The 22638-nt window shown below is 45.4% G+C and overlaps 1 protein-coding gene across 1 annotated transcript; it reads left to right on the top strand.

The window, feature by feature from the left end:
• Positions 1-3816: 3816 nt before the first annotated feature.
• On the top strand, positions 3817-22308 carry LOC131838966 (cationic amino acid transporter 3-like). Its single transcript, XM_059185894.1, has 2 exons — positions 3817-3922; positions 19021-22308. The coding sequence occupies exon 2, from the start codon at positions 19210-19212 to the stop codon at positions 20971-20973; it is 1764 nt and encodes a 587-aa protein (XP_059041877.1). The 5' UTR covers positions 3817-3922; positions 19021-19209; the 3' UTR covers positions 20974-22308.
• The last annotated feature ends 330 nt before the right edge of the window (positions 22309-22638 follow it).

Genomic DNA, 22638 nt, shown 5'->3' with positions numbered 1-22638 from the left:
GCAGTAGGGAAGCAGGAGGTCTGGGCTGACTTGGATCCCAGCCCTGTTCCTCCCCATGTAGCCTCATCACCTGGACTCATTCACCTGTACCAGGTGGGGAATGCCTGTCAGGCCTGCGGGAAATCCTTCATGGGACTGCGGTGGCATCAGCACAATGGTGAGAAGGCCACAGCCTGGGCACCCGGTGTGCGCCAGTGTCTATGAGCTCTTCGTGTCTGCCCTTCCTCACTCCGCTCCCCTGGCCCTTAGCTGGGAGGAAAATAAGTGTTTCAAAGAGAGAAGAAGCATAGTAATAGACTGTAGGAGCCCAAACCAGCTGAATACCAATAATTCTATATGTTTGTATAAGGTTCTAAACTCTAAACCCAGTAAACTCCGTCCACTTCCAGGAAGGTCCTATACCGACTGGATCCTCCTGTTTACCCTAATGCCTTAAAATTCTGTCTCTCATCCCTCCTCCGGAACTAGTGGCTCCTTATTTGTCTAGAGCCTGAACCCAAACATCCCCACCTTCTCAAGGTTGTATCCTTCTCTTCCCTGCTTCTCTCTTCTCCAATCCTACCCCTTCCCCACTTTGGGTAGAATCTTTGATTCTCTTCCTTCCTGGTAAGAAACAAAAACAGTAAGGTGTGGGGGGAGCTGCAGACAGTAGTGGGAGGGGTGAGGAAGGAGGGGAGCAAGGAGCATCATGGAGAAGGCTCACAGACCTGGAAGGGCAGGACAGGGGTACAGAGAGGAGAGGGGTGAAGGCAGTGGCTGCTCTTGTCCTCTGTCACCCCTGCCCACTGTCCAGGGGGCTTCAGCACAACTGGGAGGACAGGTGTGTGGGGTCAGGTCTGCCTGGCCCCTGTCACCACTGCTGTCCTAGGACAGAGCTCAGGGGTATTTGCTGCACAGCTCACAGAGAGCGTGATGTCCACACCTGCGTGTGGTCGGAAACAGAAGCCGAGCTTCGCATCTTGCCACACATGTGACACTGCACCTTCTCCCCGTGTGGTACCATGTGTCCTGCAGTAGGTCCTTCATAGCAAAAGCTGTCACACATGTGACATGTGAAGTCCATCTGTGGAGTTCACTGTGGAGCGTGACTGCTGAAGGGATCCTGTGGGGGAAGCTCTGGCCATAGTGGGAGCGGCTGTAGGACTTGTGCACTGCAGTTCCTGTCCTGTGCACACGCGGTAGCTCATGGGGTCCTCGTGCTTGTGGTGCCGTGGGCACACCGGGCATGGGCAGGGCTCCTAGACACAGCTCCACAGCTCCCATGGATTCAGATGGAAGACACCGAGGAATGCCTTGTTGCACCTCTCACAGGTGTGCTACCCCACGTGTGCCCTCCTGAGATGGTCCCTGTCACCTCCCACCCGCCACCTGTGGCCCCTGCGCCTCTGTGGCCTCTCCGCAGCCCACAACCCCATACACCCCTCCCCCAATGGCTCCACTCAGCTGAGGACATTCAGGAGGCTTGGGGGCACCACAGTGGGCATCTCCATAGCATGCAGGGGAGCCGGCCAGCTTTGCTCCTGTGTAGATGGTCTCTGCCTCCTGAATTTGTAGCTGTTCTGGAACTCCTTGATGCACAGGGCACACGTGTAAGGCCCCTTGGTCTTCGTCTTCTTCTCCCAGACGGATGAGACCCGGTCATGGCCACCATTGAGGTTGTGGCTACTAAGGCAACAGTGGTGGCTGCAGGGATGGTGGTGGCGTGGCAGAGATGGACGCGACCTATACAATGGGTGACACCACCAGTGGGGGCGGCAGAGGGCACTTCCGAGCTGCTGTGTCCACTGTTCGTGTGGCTGGGTGGGGCACAGCAGCAAGGGCAGCAGAGGTGGCAGTGGACTCTTGGGGGACGACTGGAAGAGGGAGCAAGTGCATCTGGATGGGCAGTGTCTGGGGGCTGGGGCACGGCTAGGGGTGCTGGCACCAGAAGAAATGGACACTGAGGGTAGCCATGGGAAGCAAAGAAGGGGAATGGAGCTCAGGTCCACCTTGCACGGGGTCTGGGCCTGACCTAGAAGTGGTGAGAAGTTCAAGAGGCTGCCCTTTCCACCAGCAAGTAGGGTGGGCAGTAGCATGCAAGGGAACAGAGGGAACATAGCCTCGTCCACGATGGGGCTTCTGGAGACAACAGGGACTAGAGGCATGAGGCCTGCAGTGGCCAGACTCGAGGCCACCCCTGAACTGCTGGGCTGGGCCATACCTAATGCAAGGCCTCAGGACCTCAGGCTGCCAGCCCACAGCAGCTGGCCAGAGATAGATAGGGAAAGAAGGGCCTGGGCCAGTTCTCTTCATTACCTGGTGACTGGAGTCCCTGGGATTCCTCCTAGTCTCCCACCTCTACCCAGCAGGCAGCGAATAGCACAGGGAAAAAGGGGAAGAGATTGCTCTGGGGACCAGATAGAAAGACCCTCCCCTGCACCTGCCCTTCTTGCCCTCAAGCAGGTGACCATCTGGGGAAATCCCAGCTGAGGCAGGGAAAGACAACCTAGGTCTGTTGCAACAGACACAGATCAAACACCCAGATGCCCTTTCCCTACTGTTCTGTCATGACAGCCACCCTTCCAGTCCTGCCTGCCCACTTTGCCTCAAAAAATTCTGGCTCTGTAGTCTTGGTTGGCCCACTCCTCCCCTACCCAGCACAGCACCTGGAATACAGGAGGTGCTCAGTTAGTGCCCTTGGCCCTCCTGTAGATGTGTCAGTATGATTTGTAGGAGGTTCTTATGAAATCTGTAGCAATTCTTTCTCCTCCAAGTTCAGTGCTCTTAGTATAGTTAGTATAGACTCTGTCTCTTTAGGGACATGCTGTTACCCTCCTCTCCCCTCCCTCCACCTCCATCCCAAGTCTTTAAGGCACGTAATTGACAGTTTAGAAGCATGTCAGCAGTATCAAGGAGAGGCAGTGGTTTCCCTTTTCCCTGAGACCCATGGCTTGTGGGCCCTTCACTTGTGCATTCAGCCCTGGGTCTCTAAGTAGGCCCCATCCCCACCATCCATCTCTGAGAAATCCTGCCTCTGTCTGAAGATTAATGTTCGGGGAGGAGGAAGCACCTTCCTTTGGTCACTGTTTCAGGGTCTTGGAGTCCCTTCATTATGACTGTCTAGAGCAGGAAGCTCTGCAGGCAGGGACCATGTCTTTATTTCCTCCAGCACAAGGCTCGATGCTCATTCAGTCAGAATATGCTGTGAACGCTGAGTGACTGTCTCGGGAAATCCTTCGGGGAAAAGCTTGAGCCAGTATTTAGTAATACTAAAGTATTACTCCTGGAGTAAATGTGGCTGAGGCAAGGATGGGTGGCAATAGTGGAGGAACCAGTAGGAGATTCTGGGAGAAGCACCTGGGTTGGGGGAGGTGCTTCTATCCTTGATTACAGGACTGCTGCGTGGGCTCTGTAACTGGATCTGGGATTTGCCTCTAATCACCACAGGCCAGGCTACTCCAGGCTTCCCACACCCCCGCCCCCTCTTGCCAACCAGGACCTCTTCTATACCCAGACCCTGGAAAGTTTGTTTACTTCTAAATTCACATCTACTGCCAACATAGTCCCCAGCAAAGTCTCATTTAGGTCCTCCTAGTCTTCCTAGTCCTCCTCACCCATTTAGGTCCTCACTAGTCTTCCATTGCCCACCTTTAGCCTTTATCCAGGATTCCAGCTAAACCACCTTCTTCCTACTTACACATCCTTCCCAGGCCCCTTCTGCCCTTTGGCCCCAGCTCCCTGAGGCCCAGCCTCCTCAGTGCTCACACTCTTGAGGCCCCTCCTCTGTGACGGCCCCGCCTCTCTAGAGCCTCAACTCCTCTAGGGCACCCTGTGAGCTCCACTCCTAGTCTTGACTCTTCTTGGCCAAGCTTCTTCTTCTTCCTGGGTTTGGCTTGCACTTTCTTCCCAAGCGTTTCTCCTCTGAGGCAGAAGAAGCCCAGGGGTAAGTGATTTCTCCTGCTTATAGAGTTGGCAGGAAAGTTGAGACAGAGCCAGGGAAGAAGTAGTCTGGGCTTGGAGTGCCCCTGGCTGTCTAGCCCTGTGGGGTTTGAGTAGAGGGTATTTCATGGCACCTGAATTAGACTTTGGTTTGGTGGGGGGTGGGGATAGATCAGTACCTTATGAGTTTGGGAAGGGTAGGCAGGTTTACTGGGGTCAGAGTGATACACAGGCCTACACTCTGTTCTCTTCCAGCCCAGAAAGGTTCTCAGCTCTGATGAGAAAATGTGAGTTAAGGGAAGTTATTCCTTGGTGTTTCTCCTCCAGTGTTCTTCCCACCTCTTTGCCCTGGCCTATTCCCAGTCTTTCCTTTCTGACCTGGTGCAGAGCTTGCTTTCTTCATCTTTGTCTCTCCCACAGGGCCCAGCACATAGTAAGCATATACATGTTTTCTTAATGAATGGAAAATTTTCCATCTGGCTCTGCTGCCTCCTTCACGTTTCACCTCATTTCTCACTGGAGAGTTTGAAAGTCTCTGTGTCCTATCTTCTGGGAGAGGACATCGGTATGCACTTTGCAGAATAGCAGGTCCAGTGTGATAAGGGGGTCCCCCATCACCAGAGAGGATTTGAGGGTCTTCTTCCTCCAGGCTCAAGGAGCTAGGTATCTATTTTTACAGCTGCTCAAGGTATCTCCCTGCCTTTCTTATCTAATTTTAAATGTTATGGTGGGGGATTGATTATGAGCCAGGTCAGTCTAGAGGCGGAAAGATTTCCCAGGTTCCCTGGGGTGTGGCTGCCTCGTGGTCTTTAAAAACTGGGTCACCAAGAGGCAGTTTGCTGTTATCACAAAACATATTTGCAACTCTTTCATTTCAAAGGCCTTTGGAGTATTAAACTCTTCTCTACCCTCCCCGCCTCCCTACTGCCCTGTATGCTGTGGGCAGCACCCCAACACCAGAAGCCCAGACAACACTTATCCATGCGTGACACCTGTTTTCTTGGTTATATGTGGTGAATGTTGATTTCTCTTACCCTCTAGTAGTTCTTGGGCTACTTCTCTCCATTATCAATTGATATATGTTATATGCTTCCAGAAGGCAGATTCATTTCAACCTTAATTAAAGCAAAATCATGTGGAAAGACCAATTTCTTCAGCAAGTATATTCCAAATTGATCAGTAGGATTTTTGGATGATATTCACTTGGTTTATCCTTGTCCCTTTTTTCTTTAATTATCACAGAATTCACAAAGCAGAGTGGGGATGAGAAAGAACTAGGAATAGGTATAAAGAGTTTCCCTTAAAAAGTGGTGGCAGAAAAAAAAAAAAAGTGGTGGCAGAAGCTGGTTGTTGTAGATTATGTTGCCTGAGCTGGTGTGAGTCAGGTGGTTCTTGGTGGAGAAGTCATCTGGATCTCTATTTAGAGAAGAGCTCAGGACTTTGAGCCAGGATACAACTTTCATATGAATCCGATGATCTGGTATCTTTCCAACAACAAACCAAAACAAAACCAATTAACTTTCCAAAGGAGCAAGTGGTGAAACAACTACCTACGGTTTTGAAAGGACAAAGCACAGTTGATGAGAGAGGACAGAGACAGCCAAATCCTCACATGGGAGGACAGAAGGACACATTAAAGGTATGAAGGAAGATAACCAGAGAGACAGTTGGCCTTTTCTAAGCCATGTTGTATGCAGTGTATTACTGAGAGTGTCTATTGGGAGAAGGTACATGGAAGAAGGCGCCATGGGCTCTGACCATTCACAACTGCTAGTCTAACAGTAGAGACAGAGTATAGTGATGGATGGAAACACTGGGTGAATTTCTAGATTCTGTGCTTACAAGGAAAGGAAAAATTTGAGGGAGGAAAGCAAAGGAGTTTATCGAGGCTTCTTAGAAAAAATGACTTGAGGTCAGTGCTCATTGTAGACAAAGGCCTTCCTATATTACAATTGTAGTTAGGAAATGAAGTGGGTAGGCAGATGGGTTTCCTTCTACTGGTTTCTCTTGAGGACTTTTATTAGAAATTCTGTGTTGACAACATCCAGGGTAGAGAAAAGTGTGTAAAGACTTATGGGGAAGTAGAGAAGAAATTGATTTTCACTGTTGACATCAATGTCAATCCCTTAATTTCATACCCTTCCTGGCTAAAAGGCTAGTCTCTTCCTGATTCCTTTTTAGAAAATCTAATTCTCTTTCTTCCTGGTAGCCCATCTATTTTCTGAAGAACTGCAGAAACATTTGTCAAGTAGTTCACTTTGTTTTGGCATGATAGAAATGTTAAAAATTTCCAACACCTGGGTGGCTCAGACATTAAGCATTAGCCTTCGGCTCAGGTCATGATCCCAGGGTCCCGGGATCGAGCCCTGCTTCTGGCTCCCTGCTTGGCAGAAAGCCTGCTTCTCCCTCTCCCACTACCCCTCTTGTGTTCCCTCTCTCACTATGTATCTCTCTGTTAAATAAATAAATAAAATCTTGGGGAAAAAAAAAAGAATTTCCAACACTGGATTCTAACTGAAATTAAACCTGTATGTGCCAAATCATGAATGAGGAACATTGCATTCTTCAGTTATTCCAAAGGGACTAAGAAAAGGTACATGTTCACAACCATCCCAGAATGATACTAAGTAATTTGGAGTATATACAGCCTCTAGAAAAGCCCTGGCTATCTGATTATTTACCCAAATATGGTACAAGGACACTATATTATGCCTACATGTAGAATGGACTCCATAGGTTATAGGAAGGAAGCACATATGTTTTGGTCTACATCTGCATAGATTTGGGGCTACATTTGGGTGGAGGGATTTGGTCAACATACAGTTGGTCTGCTGTGTTATTCTGCATCAGGATGGGTTTCACTGACTTGGAATTCAATCTCTACCTGACTGGGAGGGGATTTGAGAGGTGTAATACTGGGGGTGGTAGGGTAGGTGGCTGAGTTGGAGGAGGTAGCTGTGTTTCCTCTGGGTCTAATAAGCAGATAGTTTGAGGGGTTCCGTGTTTCCAAGTTCAAGTCTTAGTTGCATGCAATAATATTTATTTGCAGAACTAGGGTTTCTAGTCTCTTTGAAAGAACATGAAGCAAGTTGTATCCCAAGGAGTTTTTATTTTAGAAAGGGAGACGAAAGCTTCTTCAAAGTATCATGCAAACAGAATATAATACAAAGTAAGATCACAGGTGGGAGGATACCTGGAAAGTGATCCATTTGGTGAGGTTGTTCTCAGAAAACTCCTGGGAGATAAGTTTGGATATTTATTTCCTTTAGACTGAGCTGAATTTTGTTACTTCAACTTTCTTTCTGACTTTTCAGGGAAGCCTTACTTCTCATTCCTCAGGGGAGAGTTTATATTTTATTACCACTTCAATGGTTTCTCTCTCTTTTTCTTTCCTGCATAGACCAAGACTGAGATGATGAGGATGATGATGACGATGATGATGATGATGATGATGATGAATTAGTATTATATCTTGGTATATAGATCTGTAGCAAATATTTAACCGGATCTGTCTGGTTGGGCAATTAGATTTACTGGTTCAGATGTGGTGGCATTTGCTTTGTGTTTCTGGTGGGGACATGGAAGGAAGGCCTGAAAGGGGCTCTGTTTATTGGATCATGGCCCAACCTGAAGATATAGCTTGAACAGGTGTCTTCCTGGGAAGTAGTTACTCACAATGCCATGATGGGGTAATTCCCCCTCTTCCATGCCGCCTTCTCGAGTTGACCCATGGTGTACAGAAGATACTCTCTAGTTTCTCCAATAGTAGAAAATCTGATTCTTAGTACTCTTACCTTCCATTACCAAGGAAGCCATCTGGGATCTTGACATACTCTTACCATGACTGTTCATTTCTTATTGAGGAATACCTTTCTTGGTCGTAGCTGATATATCTTTTACTTATTTTGGCAGGTGGGGAGGTTCATGAAATGCCCTTAATTGTAAGTTCCCAGAGAGGGAAATTCTTTGTTTTCCACTATTCTCTTTTACTGTGTGTAACTGAACATATGATGGGGGTAATGGTGGTAGAGTTGATAATTTAGGGTGAATAAAAATGTTGCTTTTCCTCTAAGTCTTTTGAACAAAGGATTAGTGTGGTACCTAAATTTTCTCATGTGGAATTTGCCTTTGTATTCCTTTATACTTAGTTGAAATCTTATTTCTTTAATGACTGTATTTATTTATTTGAGAGAGAGAGAGAGAGAGAGCACATGCCAGTGCATGAGTGGGGGAAGAAGCAGAGGGAGAAACAGACTCCCTGCCTAGGAGGGAGCCCCAATGGGAGCCTGATCCCAGGATCTCAACCTGAGCCAAAGGCTGATACTTAACTGATGGAGCCACCCAGGAGCCCCAAAATCTTATCTCTAATAGACTAAATCCAGTCTTTCTCACTTAGAAACTTTTTTGGCTTCTACTTGAGGGACCAAGTATGTGATTAGGTACCACACTAATCCTTTGTTCAAAAGACTTAGAGGAAAAACAACATTTTTATTCACCCTAAATTATCAACTCTACCACCATTACCCTCACTTTAGCTCCAACCCAAAGTACAGAGAACCCATCTGTGTGGTTATTTATAAACAGTGCAGGCAAAAGGTAGCAAATCCAGAAATACCTTTTCTCTGGGAGCTTACACTGTAAGTATACTTCCCTATCCTCCTGACAAGTGAAATCCTATTCTACACCCATTCAATCCTTTGAATATTGTCCTACTCTCCCTTCTGCAGACGAGATTTACTTGTAGTTATTGCAGCTTGAGTATCATGTCACGTTACCTAACGTCAGAGCATTAGGTGACTTGTTTTCCAAACAAGTAAAGCAGTGGGAGTAATAAAACTCTGTGTCATCTGTCTGTTCAGTTGTCACACATTGAGGGGAAGACACTGCGGTGAATCATAAATGTCACAGATAACACCCTTTGTCTAGGCTGCCTTGGTTACTTCCCTTCTACTTTTGCTTTGTTATGGTGAAAGAGACTTGGACCTCAGTTCTTGTGTCAGATCTCTGACATCCAAATTGGTCTGTGGAGCTTGGGGTCCTTCCTTGGCTGTGGCCAGTTAACTGTTCATCTGGGAACGGAGCCCTACCAAATCCATTTCTTGATTTGCCACTTTAGTTTAGTGGGTGGATTGTTACAGGATTTGGCAGGAGTTTTTCTTGGAGACTTGGGATGGAAACTGGTTTCTGAGTTTGGAAGGAGCTTAGAGACTGAGAGAAACACAGGGAGGAGGAGGGAGGGAAGGGGAAGCTGGGGGCATTATGGAATTCCTGCAAGCTGGCTTCCTATTCTCTGACCCCTGTCGGCATTTCTTTAAATATGCCCCCCGAGAAAGCACCTCTTTTGTGAGAGAGCATGTTCTAGTCTCTCTTTTTGCCCTTTATCTCTTTAAAACAAACAAACAAACAAAAACAAAAAACAAAAAACAAAAACTTCTAGGAATCTCAAGATACAGTAGTTAATCAATACATATCTATATTCCTTTTCTCTGTCCTAAAAGCCTCTTTTGGTTGCTTGTCACAATCATGAACCGATCCTTGTCCTAAGTAGTGCAGGTTGGGGGTAGAAGTATGGAAATCAGAAGGAGGAGGTATATGGATCCTGACCCTGCCCTCTGGAAGCTTTTAGACTGTAAAGGAATTTAAGTGACACACCTAGGACACTAGCTGATAGGATGGAAAAATGTTTCAACTGATCATCAGGTCAGGCTGTAAGGGCTGGTGAGAAGGGGAGGAAGATTGGAGATGGGGATCAGTCAGGATGGCTTAGGAAAGGCTTCCTAGATGTGGGGAAAATGTTATAGAATATGGTTGGGAAGGACTAGAAGGTCAAGACTGAACAGAAAGGAGTGAGGAGGGCATCCCTGGCAGGGCAGGTACTTACCAAAGCCAAAGGTACATCTCAGGAAGGCTAAGTCAGTATGTGAGGAGCTGAGTTAGGGAGGAGGTGATGGGTCTGAGGGGAGCTCCCACAGCTGGGTCAGAGAATTTGGACTGAACAGAAACTATAGGAATACTTGCAGATTATTTCATGAGAAAGGGTATTTCTGAAAGTGGTATTTGAGGATGATGTTTATCTGTGCTGTTATAAGTTGTATTTGTAGTAAACTCTCTCAGGATTCCCAATCATGGGTTTGCTTTATTTTCCCTAAGTTTGCTTCTTAATTATTTGTTCTGCCTACCTCTGTTGGAGTCACAAAATATTATTTAATTCCCAGATGTTTTGTTCTTTGGGCTGCTTCTCTATTATTTTTTTTATATTGTAGTGATTTTTTTTTCAAGATTTTATTTATCTGACAGACGCAGAGATATCACAAGTAGGCAGAGAGAGAAAGGGAGAGCTGAGCTGAGCAGAAAGCCTGATGTGGGGCTTGATCCCAGGACCCTGAGATCATGACCTGAGCTGAAGACAAAGGCTTAACCCACTGAGCCACCCAGGCACCCCTGCTTCTCTATCATTTTCATACTCTGTCGTAGGCCCACTTTGCTTCACCTTCAGTAAAAGTGGAAAGAGCATAAAGACCATCCTGCAAAACATAGTTGAGAGAAACAGAAGTTATCAAGTATGACCCCTCTCTACTCCTGCCATTCAGATGGTCCTCCTCTGGGATTCCTGCTCAGGGTCCATGGATGGACTTCAGCAGAGCATATGACATTTTTTTAAAGGTGACCAACCTTGTGTGAGTCAACAAATGTGAAGGACCACTGTTGTGTCTTTTTTGGGAGGTAGATGGCTGGTGATGGTTCCCCAGAGACAGAAACATGATACAAACATCCTTAGGGCCAATGACAGGAGCCTCCATAGATAGTTGAAGGAGCTGGAGGAGAAAGAGGAATGGGGAAAAGGGTCATGGGTTCAGAGGGACCTAGTCGAAGGGGTGCCCCATCTTCCCTTGTTCTGAATTCTTTTTCTAGCAGGTATTGTATTCTCCATATCCTGGGCAATTACAGGATTCTGGTTCCCCCTCATGTTAAATCTACTGAATGTCTGCCACTTAGGCTCTGTAACAGGTCCTCTCACATTATCTCCTGCAATTCCTGTGTTGAATCTGCAGTGCTCAAAGTGAAGTCTGTCCTTCCCTCATTCATGACGTGTTCCCACCATCACACCCTCTCAGGCCCCCTTTCAATGCATTTTATTTTCCCCTTCATCCTTATCTCTATTATTATCTCCCCTCATTATAGAAGGGGTGGAAAGTACATTCATGGTCATCAGTACAGCTGAATGTGTAATGCAGAATGAGGTGAAAGGGGGCCAAAGTGCCATCTGAACTTAGCTAGCTGATTTTGGGCCCAAAAGTTTAAGACCAGAAAACCAATATTTGTATTTTAAGCTCAAATGATTTATTTTTAAAAAATGGGTAATTGCAATGAGACATCTAGTCTCTGAATTAATGTATCATAACTCATGCTCAAGCACCAAGCACACATTCAGTGTGTGATTTATTGCACAATATATTCATATCCTATTGTGTCTTGCTGCTTAGTTAGTATATGAAGCTAAATATGTTAGATGAACCCAAATGGCATTGCATCATGTAGTGCATAAAAAGGAGAATGTTGGGAAGTATTTCACACTTTTTCTGGGGGGAAAGCAGGACTAATTTCTCTATGCTGTCCTTTGATGTCAGTTTCTGTGATCTTTGGCCTGCAACAGGTTACGTGGGGTTTCTGAGCTTTGGTTGGTGGGTTGAATAATGGATTTAGTAAAAATTTATTGTTTACCATGTCTTAGGCATTATGGAGGGAGAGTACATACCAGAAGAAATATGAAGCAGCAACTTTAAAAACTTGAGCAACGGACCTTGGCAGCCCCAACCCAACTCTGCTTAACTCAACCTCACTGAAATTGATCTGAGACTCTCAGCTCCCTGAGCTTGCTATAGCTCCTTGATCCTAGACTCATCTTCAATCCCAGCTATCATGCTGTGTCAGGCACTTTGAAGATCCAAAGCTTGGTCAAAAGCTGGTGCACAGACATATGGTGGAGTAACACAGGGCTGAGACTGGCCCTGCCAGAGGCCAGACTACTCTGGATTTAGTGGTCCTGGGTGTGGACAACCCAGTGAATATGATTGTGTATATCTTGGCTGGCGAGGTGGTTAGAGATATAGCAGGACCAGCCACTGTGATCTGCTTTTTGGTGACTGGCCTAGCTTCTATGTTGGGTGTACTGTGCTATGCAGATTAGTGCCCAGGTTCCCCATTCTGGCTCAGCATACTTCTACATCTTTGTCACTGTAGGTAAACTTGGGTTTTCACCATTGGCTGGAACCTCATCCTTTCCAACATTGCTAGGATAACCATTGTTTACCAAGCCTGTACCTTACCTTTTGACAATATTTCTGGTGACAGGATTTCTCAGATCCTTCATTAGAGCATCCCACTGCATGTTTCCCATGTCTTTAAAGAAATTCTAGGCTTCTTTATTGTGACCCTTGTGTTCTTGCTCATAGAATTACTGATTCAGGAAACGAGGCATGTTTTCCTGATTCTCAGCATGTTCACATTCATGGACATTTTCATTCTCAGTTTTGTCATCATCTCAGGCTTCATTAAGGGAGACCTGCACAACTGGAAGCTCACAGAAGAGGACTATGTAAAGGCTGGACTCAATGACACCTCTCACTTGGCCCCTCAGCTCTGGAGGATTTGTGCCTTTTGGCTTCCAGGGGATTCTCCATGGATCAGCTACCTGTATCTATCCTTTTGCTGGTTTCACCCTTATTATTACCAGAGTTGAAGAAGTCATGATTCCTGAATATTACATCCCCATGGGGATTGTGATTTCACTGCTCACCTGCTTTTTGGTGTCTTTTGGTGTCTCTGCAGTACTTATACTTATGGTTTCTTACTACCAGCTTTGACCTGGGAGCAGGTTGCCTCAGTCATTTCTCTGTATTGGTTGGGCCTACTGTGTTGTAGCTTTTGGAATTTTCTCTAGTATTTTTTTAAACAACGTTGGCTTAAGTAAGTACTGTCATAAGTAATAAGCAGATAATGTGTCTTGGGAATTCAGAGTTGAGGAGATGGCACAGTGGTAAAAGTTGACTGATGAAATCAGAGAAGAATTTGTAGAAGAATGGCATTTAAACCAGCACTCTCCAAGCCCAGATGGAATTTTCCACACATGGGCAGGAGGGAAAGATTTGAAGGCAGAGAGAACAACACCAGGAAAAGCACAGGAAAATGAAGCCATGTTCAGAGCACACTGAGCAGGCTGTGTAGCTTGAGCCTCGGCAGTGTGAGGGGACAACAGAGCAGGCACACGTGGACTGGAGCCAGAGCTTTCCTCTGAGCACAAAGCACTTTGCTTTGAATCCACCACTCATGCTGAAAAACCCTGGGGCTGCTTCTTCTACTTAGCCATGTCTACATTCTTGGACTTTAAAGTTTCTCTGCTGTTGTCTGCTTTGGTCCACCTGCTCAGAAAGTACACAGCTGAGAGCCAGGTATCCTGGATTCTCATCCTGATTCCACCACTAACTAGCAATGTGACCTTGAGCAAACCATTCAGTTCCTTCCATGCTCTGCTTATTTGTCTGTAATGGGAGAGGTCACAGCTGATCATTTCTCAAGTTCCATTTCCTTGAAAAAATCTAGGATTGCCTCTGGTTCTTCTGCCCTATTATTCTCTCAACTAGGTCTCCATACTGCATACCATCTGAACCTGCATCCTGTCCACTTTTCATTACAATCCATAGTTGGAGCTGTAGGGGCCCAATAAATAACATCCCATCTCCCCTCTCCTGTGTTTGGAACCTACTGATAATCATGACATAGAGACAGATGATTGAATCATCAGCTGTAGATCTGCAGCCTAATTGACTTGATAGTCAGTCTTGCATTAGTCAGACAGACATATTCGTCATCACCAGTCGTGCTGAGCAACCTCTGCCTTCTATCATAGGAGAGAGCCTGCTCTTATTAGATTTTCTGGTGTATCAGCAGGTTGGAATGTGTGTATACTATGGGCAAGTTGGTTCTGGATGAAAAAAGAAAACCAACAAAAACTGGAAGGCGCTGAGCAGAGCATACTCACTGCTATCTCCTCAACTCACAATCAAGTCCCAGTGAGGGGGTGGTGGTGCTGAGAGGCCAGGAAGAGTACGCTGCTCAGTGGTGCTCAAACTCCAGCAGGTGCCACCTCACTTGGAGGGCTTGTGAGGTGAGGCTCACAGGATGCTGAGCAACACAGGTTGCTGAGCCCCACCCCAGCATCCAGGATTCAGCAGGTCAGGATGGGGGCCAGAACTTACACTTCTAACAAATTCCCACATGATGCTGATACTGCTGGTTCAGGGACCACACACTGAAAAACAAAGCTCCAGCTGAAGGCCTGAATAATGTAAAGATGGAGTGATGGAAATAAGGGTGCATTTTTATTGTCCGGAAACTTCAAGAAGGATGAGAGTATTTATACACTTTGGGATCAGAAAGGAGCTGTGCTTGGATACAGAGGGCTGGTATAATCTCTAGAGATGTTACATTTAAAGTCTACTTTTCTGAAACTTTGAGAACTTGAAAATAATTATTGAACACCCTCATTAACTGTTCTCTCAAGTCTTTATCAAACTTCTAGCAAAGCAACTGATATCCAAATCGTCTTTGAAGCTCTTTAGGAAGGAAAGGGAAGGGAAGGGGAGCTGGGAGCATTATGGAATTCATATATGCTACTTCATGTTCCCTGCCCCCTCTCTGCATTTCTGTAAGCACCTCCCCTCTGCCAAGCACCTCCTTTGGGAGAGACTGTTTCCTATTTTAACCAAGATTCACACACCCAGGGCCCTCATTAGGAAATGTCCTCAGGAAATGTTCTTGAAATAGATGATGGGGCATATTCTAGTCTCTTGTTTATATCTCTGTTTGGCCCTTTCACTCTTTCTAGAATTAAAAGAAAAATTTAAAAGTCTCTAGGGATCTTAAGATATAGTAGTCAATCAATACATCTCTATATATGCATTCTCTCTGTCCTAAATGCCACATATAGTTGCTTAGTATAATTATGAGCAGATCCTTATACTGGGGGGTGAGGGTTGAAAGTGGGGGTGTGGAATTTAGATGGAGGAGTAAGTACGTAGATCTTGGCCCTGCCGTCTGGATGCTTTTGCACTGTAAAGGAATATAAGTGGCACACAAGGACACCACCAGCTGAAAATCAGTCTCAGCTGACCATCAGGAGGACCTATAATGCTGACAGGAAGGTGAGAAAGGTTGGAGATGGGGATCAGTAAGGATGGCTTAAGAAAGTCTTCCTAGATGTGGAGGGAAGGTCATAGAATAGGGCTGAGAGGAGCTAGAAGGTCAAGACTGGACAGAAGGAGGGAGGAGGGTGTCCCTGGCAGGGCAGGTGACTCACCCAACCCACAGGCTCATCCCAGGAAGGGTACGTCAGGATGTGAGGAGCTGAGTTAGGGAGGAAGTGATAGGCCTGAGGGTAGGGGGAGAGTTACAGCAGGGCTCTGACAGCTGGTGCGTTTTATTATCCCCTTCATCCTTATCTCGTTCTCATTCACCCTCCTCACTGGAGAGACTTATTTTAGTGTATTTAACAAACATTTTTCTGGTCCATGTTCTCTATGTGTAGTTAGATATTGTCTTCCTTTCAACAAACACAGTGCCATCTCTGTCAGACACAGGTGTAGATGGGGGACTATAGACAGGAGCAAAATAGAAAAAAAAATCCTTCTTTCATGGATCTTACATGCTTATGGAGTGAGACAAATAATGAGCAAATAAATAAGTAAAACATATGGTGCCTTAAATAGTGACAAGTGCTGGGGAAAAATGAAGGCTGGAGAGACGAGGTCACTTGTCTGTGGTTAGGAGCAGATTGTAGCTGTATGTGGGGTGATTCAGGAAGGCTGTGCTACAGACATGTTATTTCACCAAATGCAGGGAAGGGAGCTGCCATGTGGATATTTGGGACAGAAGTGGTGCAGTTATAGGGGACAGCAAATACAAAGGCCCTGAGGTAGGGCTTTGTCTGATATATTAGTAGGCCGAATGGTTAGGAGGCCAGTGACTACAGAGAAATGAGTGGGACGAGAGAAACAGAAGGCTGAACAGTCACTGAGTCAGTGACAAATCCTGTAGGACTTTGTAGGTCACTGAAAATACAGACTTTGGTTTCTATTCTAAATTAAAAGAGAGACCAATGGAAGGTTTTGAGCACAAGAATAACATGACGTTTTAAACAGGTATACATGTATCCTTGACAAATACACAGCATTTTTGGGCTGTTTTTAAAATGTACATAGATAGCATTGTGCTAGACACATCACACTGCTTTCACTTTGGCTACCTAACTTGGTCTCTGAGATCTACCCAAGTTGTTCTCTGTAAAGGGACTTTATGAACTCTGACTGCTATGTACATTTCATTGTGCACTCACGGCACATTTTACTTATGTATTATTCTAGAAACAGAGGCTGGCACGGCTCCCACTTCCTGCCACCACAAACAGTCATGTGATGAACATGCTCGCATGGGCCCATTACAGACTCAGGAGAGAGTTTCCCAGGGGTGTGCCCCTTGGAGGGAGAGAGATTGTGGGTTGAGAGGGAGTGTGGGTTCTTAATTCCACTGGGATTGTCCTTCAGGATGGTGCCCCGTGACACTCCACCAATAGTGTGTGATGGTTTGTGTCTCCTCAATGAATTCTCATGCTGATCCAGCGAAAGTCAGGTGAGTTCCCTTGTGGATGAGGAGACAGAGGCTTAGAGAGAGCAGATTCCCTGAGTTACTGTAGTTACGAGAAAGGGCCAGGGCTCACATGCAGAATTTCTGACGTAATGGTCATTGCTCTTACTCTATAGTAACCAGCACTGCCTCTCCCAGGAATAAGATGAGCCATCCACAGGCGAACAGATCATTATTATTAGTAGTGTTACTACTACAACTATTACTATTATTATTGCATTTTTTTGATGTTTGGTTTAATTCCCTAAGCTTAGGACCCCATGTGTTTAACACCAGGGGATGATGCTAGAGGAGCAAGCCTATGTCAGATGATGAAGGAAGGAGAGTGGGGAACCACTGAAGGGTTTGGAGCCTGGGGATGGGTGGAGGATGACTCAATCATATTTATAGTGTAAACTTCCGTACATTAAGAATTGGCTCTTCTTTTCTATCTTAAGTGAGTTGGGAAATCATAACACTGGAACTAGTGAGTGGCAAATAAGGAATCTAGATGGATTTGCAGTCAGAAGGTCTGGCCCATATGTCAGTTTCCTTTCAACAATGTATAGAGAAGATTTTCCAATTATTTTCTTGAGGTTTTTTAAATTTAATTTTTAAACTTTAAATTCTACTTAGTTAATATATGTGGTAATATTAATTATTGATTTCAGGAGTAGAATTTAGTGATTCATTACTTATATAAACACCCAGTTCTCACCACAAGTGTCCTCCTTAGTACCCATTACCCTTTAAGCCCATAACCATCTGCTTCCCTCCATCAGCCCTTGGTGTATTCTGTATAAGACTTTTCCATTTTGACTTGATCTTTCTGTCTATAAAAACTTCTCCAGGGGCACCTGGGTGGATTAGGGGGTTAAGCCTCTGCCTTCAGCTCAGGTCATGATCTCAGGGTCCTGGCATTGAGCCCTGCATCTAGCTCCCTGCTCAGCAGGGAGCCTGCGTCCTGCCCCCCCCCCACCGCCGCCTGCCTCTCTGCCTACTTGTGATTTCTCTGTCAAATAAATAAATAAAATTTAAAAAAAAAAAAAAAAGAAAAGAAAACTTCTGCCAACATCCCATTAAATTCTCTCAAAACCAAAGCCTGAGCAGGGAGGATAGTGGGGACTGCCTCCCTTTGTTCTCTCTGTATTCTGAAGTTCTTTTCTGGGCAAGGCTGTGAATTGTTCATCCAAAGACTTGATCTCCTCTTGGGCAGTAGTCATTTGAATAGCAGCAGGGGAGAAGGGGGAAAGAAGAACCACATCCAGGGTTCATTCATTAAGAATATATATTTGACATACTCGGGCAATGTTTCAAGGGAGTTAAAAATAATTTCTTGTGAAAAATTAATAGGAAGTTAAAAATGTGTGTTTTAATACAAGCTCACAGAGTGGGGCATAACCTCCAAGTCTCTGGCAGCTGACATCACAGATTACACAGGGTGTGTTTGGATCACTGTGTGGCTGGTGAAGAGACTTCCTGCAGAAGTGGCCTCACCTTCTCTCCTGGAACCCAGAGAGGCAGGAGAGAGAGGGAAATATTTAGATTATGAGCCACTGAGTTAGGGGACTTATTTCTTTTCTCTCTACCCATCACACATTCATAACCGTGGACATAAAAACTGTAGTGAATCTTTCCTAGTTGTTTTGGGTGAGATGTGTTGAATGTAAGAATTCACAAAACTAAATTCCTCGCTCCTCTCCCTTCTCAGTCATGGACCCTAGATTGGCTGTTGCCCCCATTTCTCCAGTGTTTCCTTCTCAGACAGCCTGGTCCTTTCCTTCTTGCAGGTGGTTATGAAGGTCCTGCCCCTTTCCCCTTCTTCCTCTCTGTTCACTGCACCCTTGTGGGCCTAGGTGGTAAAGGGAAGGGGTGGACTGTCCATGCTTGGCCCTCAGCACAGCTAATTGGATGATGCGGAATGAAGAGAAAGGGACCAACGTGCCAGCTGACCTTGGCTAGCTGATGTTGGAGCTAAAGGTTTATGACTGGGGGGCCAAAGTTATATTTTAATCTCAGATGATATTTTCAAGATGGGTCTACACTTGTGATGAGGCTGACCAGTCCGTAAATTAACCTGTCATGACTCACACTCAAACACTGCTCGCACATCCTATGTGAGAATTACTCTACAATAATTCATGACCTCTTGTCTTATGGCTTAATTAGTACATGACACTACATGAGTTGGATGAACCCAATTTGGAATATGTCCTGTGGTATGTTTAAAAGCAGAATGTGGGGAACCATTGTCCTCTTTCCTGGAGGGAAAGCAATATTGATTTTTCTATGATGTCCTCTATGTTTCTATGATATTTGTATAAGTTTCTATGATATTTGTGCTGTAACAAGTGACATGGGACTTGTGAGCCTTAGTTGGTTGATTGAACACCATTTTCCAGTAAATATTTATTGTTTACTTAGGCATTATGGAGGGATAACACATAACAGAAAAAAAAAATATGAAGCAGCAGCTCTGAAGCCTGAGCAACAGAACTCAACAGCCCCAACTCAACTCAGCTTAACTCAGCCTCATTGAACCTGATCTCAGACTCTCCACTCCTGGACTTTCTACAGCTCTCTGATCCTAGAGTCCTCTTCATTCCAGCTAGAATGCCATGTCAGGCACTTCGCAGAATTGGTCCAAAGCTGGTACGCAGACGAATGCTGGAAGAAGATGTGAATGAGATGGCCCCTGCCAGAAGACGGACCACTCTGGATTTAGTGGCCCTGGGTGTGGGCTGCACAGTGGGAGTAGGTGTGTTTGTCCTGGCTGGGGAGGTAGCTAGAGATGTAACGGGACCATCCATTGTGGTCTGCTTGTTGGGAGCCAGCCTGTCTTCTGGGTTGGCTGGGCTGTGCTATGCAGAGTTTGGTGTCCAGGTTCCCTATGCTGGCTCTTCATATCTCTACACCTATGTCACTATGGGTGAAATCTGGGCTTTCATCACTGGCTGGAACCTCATTGTCTTCTTTGTTGCTCATACAGCCACTGTGGCTCGGGCTTGGACCTTAGCTTTTGACAATCTGCTTGGGAACCAGATCTCTCAGACCCTGCATGAGAGCATCTCACCAAATGTTCCCCAGCACCTGGGAGAAATTCTAGGCTTCATTGTTGTGGGCCTTATGTTGTTGCTGATGGAATTGCTGACTCTGAGGAATAGGTGGATTTTCCCGGTTTCCAAAGTGGTCACGTTGGTGAAACTTTTGGCTCTCAGTTTTGTCATCATCTCGGGCTTCATTAAGGGAGACCTGCACAACTGGAAGCTCACAGAAGAGGACTATGTAAAGGCTGGACTCAATGACACCTCTAGCTTGGGCCCTCTGGGCTCTGGAGGATTTGTGCCTTTTGGGTTCAGGGGGATTCTCCGTGGAGTAGCTACCTGTTTCTATGCATTTATTGGTTTTAGCATTATTATTACAAGAGTGGAAGAAGCCCAGAATCCTGAGCGTTCCATCCCCATGGGCATTGTGGTTTCACTGCTCATCTGCTTTTTGTTGTATTTTGGTGTCGCTGCAGCACTAACACTTATGGTTCCTTACTACCAGCTTCGACCTGGGAGCACATTGCCAGAGATATTTCTCCATATTGGCTGGACAACTGCCTACTATGCTATAGCTTTTGTATTCCTCTGTAGTCTTTCTGTCAGCATCTTTGGCTTTATGTTCCCCATACGTAATCTGATATACATGATGGCACAGGATGGCCTCCTGTTCCCTGTCCTTGCCAGAATCCAGACCAGCACATACATGCCCAATGTGTCCACTGTAATCTTGGGCATCATCGTAGGAATCATGGCATTCTTCCTTGGACTCACTGATCTTCTGGATCTCATGTCAGTTGGGGCCCTGCTAGCTTACTCCCTGATGGCTCTTTGTGTTCTCATCCTCAGGTACCAGCCTGAGAGGAGGAACGGGGTAAAAAAAGCACAGGAGCAGGAAGAGAATGGACAGGCAGCAGAGAAACTGACACTACAAGAATTGTTTTTTCCAGGGAGCCCCACCCCCACTCCACTATCTGGCTGGGTTGTCATTGTTTGCTCCTCACTACTTGTTCTGCTGCTGGCTCTCCTCTGCCTGGTGCTGGCCCACTGGCCAGGTCTGCTTTCTGGAGATGCAGGGGTGATCACAGTGGTTGTGCTGCTCCTGGTGCTCATTACTGGGATCACTGGGGTCATCTGGAGACAGCCACAGAGTTCCACTCCCCTTCACTTTAAAGTCCCTGCTCTGCCTCTCCTCCCACTCCTGAGTATCTCTGTGAATGTTTATCTTATGATGCAGATGTCAGCTGGCACCTGGGCCCGATTTGGTGTCTGGATGCTAACTGGGTTTACTATATACTTTGGCTACGGGATCCAGCACAGCTTGGTCCCTTAACCCTACTTTAGTTAGGACCAAAACTGTAGACTCAGCAGTGAACTTAGCAGTGGCAGTCTGTATTTGAGTTGACATCATCACACTTGAATGAAGTCTGGTCCCCTGCGATAATAGAGTACTTTGGGGCACATGGAAAGCTTGGCTTCCCATGGGTAGTTGGTGGGAGAACACTAATACAACTCTATTTATAATGAAATGAAGGATGTGTCTTTGCTCTTTCTCCTTTTTTCTGTCTACTTTCCAAATGTGTTTGTACTACATACTAGGTTTTGAAAGTTATTATTAAAAGAAACCAGAAAAAGTGTTTTTCTTTCTGTTTAGATCCAGTAGGGAAATACTGGGTAAAATGGTAGTTTTATTTTTAATTTTCTGAGGAAATTCCATAATAATTTCCATAATGGCAGCATCAATTTGCATTCCCACTGACGGTAACTGAGGGTTCACTTTTCTTTATATCCTCATCAACACTTGCTATTTCTTGCTCTTTTATTTTAGCCATTCTATTGGGTGTAAAATGATATCTCAGTGTGGTTTTAAGATACATTCCCTGATGAATAATGATGTTGCCCATTTTTCATGTGTCTGTTACCCATCTGGTATGTCTTCTCTGGAAAATGTTTATTCAAGCCTTCAATCCATTTATAGGATTGTTCGGGTTTTCTGGTGTTGACTTGTAGAAGTTCTGTATATACTTTGGATATTAACACCTCTTTAGATATATCAAGTGTCCTGTGGGTAACTTGATTCTGGATAAAAAAAGGAACTTAACAAAAAAGTGAAAGTGTCTGAGCTGGGCATGCTCATGGTTGTCTCTTTAACTCATTAATTGAAGTCACAGTGAAGGGGGATGAGAAGAGAGAGACCAGGACTAGTAAGTACACTGCTGAGTGGTGCTCAAACTTCAGCAGGTGCCACCTCATCCATAGGACTTGTGAAAACAGATCACTGGGCCCCACCCCAGCCTTTGGAATTCAGTGGGTCAGAGTGGCCCCCAATACTTGTAGTTCTAACAAGTTCACAGGTAGGGCTGATACCTCTGGTCCAGGGAACACAACTGAAAAGGAAAGCTCCACCTGAAGGCCCTGATGATACAAAGATTAAGTGAGGGAAAGAAAGGTGTGCTTTGACCATTGACTTTCATTTAATGAGATTTTTTTTCATTTAATGAGATATTTAGATTAAAATAACATCCATTAATCCTCTCCCAGTGGGGATATCAGAGTGAATCATTTCACAATGTATATGTATAACAAATCACCACAGTGTACTCATTAAGTAACTTATAATTTTCTATGTCAATTATACCTCAATAAAGCTGAAATTTTAAATATGAAATACCAAAGCTATCTGTGTGTCTTTATTTCTTTATGATTGTAAATCATAGGTAAGGAGTGTATCTTTTTTTTTAAGATTGTATTTATTTATTTGACAGTGAGAGATCACAAGTAGGCAGAGAAGCAGGCAGAGAGAAAGGGGGAAGCAGGCTCCCCACTGAGCAGAGAGTATCAGTACCCTGAGATCATGACCTGAGCCAAAGGTCAGAGGCTTAACACACTGAGCCACCCAGGTGCCCCAGGAGTGTATCTTGTTTACTGCTGAGAGCATCCAGCTGGGAGCTGGGCACATAATGAGCATTTAGTAAATTCATGTTAAAGTGAATTGAAC

This window comes from Mustela lutreola, chromosome 8 (genome assembly GCF_030435805.1).
Source record: "Mustela lutreola isolate mMusLut2 chromosome 8, mMusLut2.pri, whole genome shotgun sequence".
Taxonomy (NCBI): domain Eukaryota; kingdom Metazoa; phylum Chordata; class Mammalia; order Carnivora; family Mustelidae; genus Mustela; species Mustela lutreola.
The sequence above is the reverse complement of the archived record's forward strand: the minus strand, read 5'-3'. Positions and strand labels throughout refer to the sequence as shown.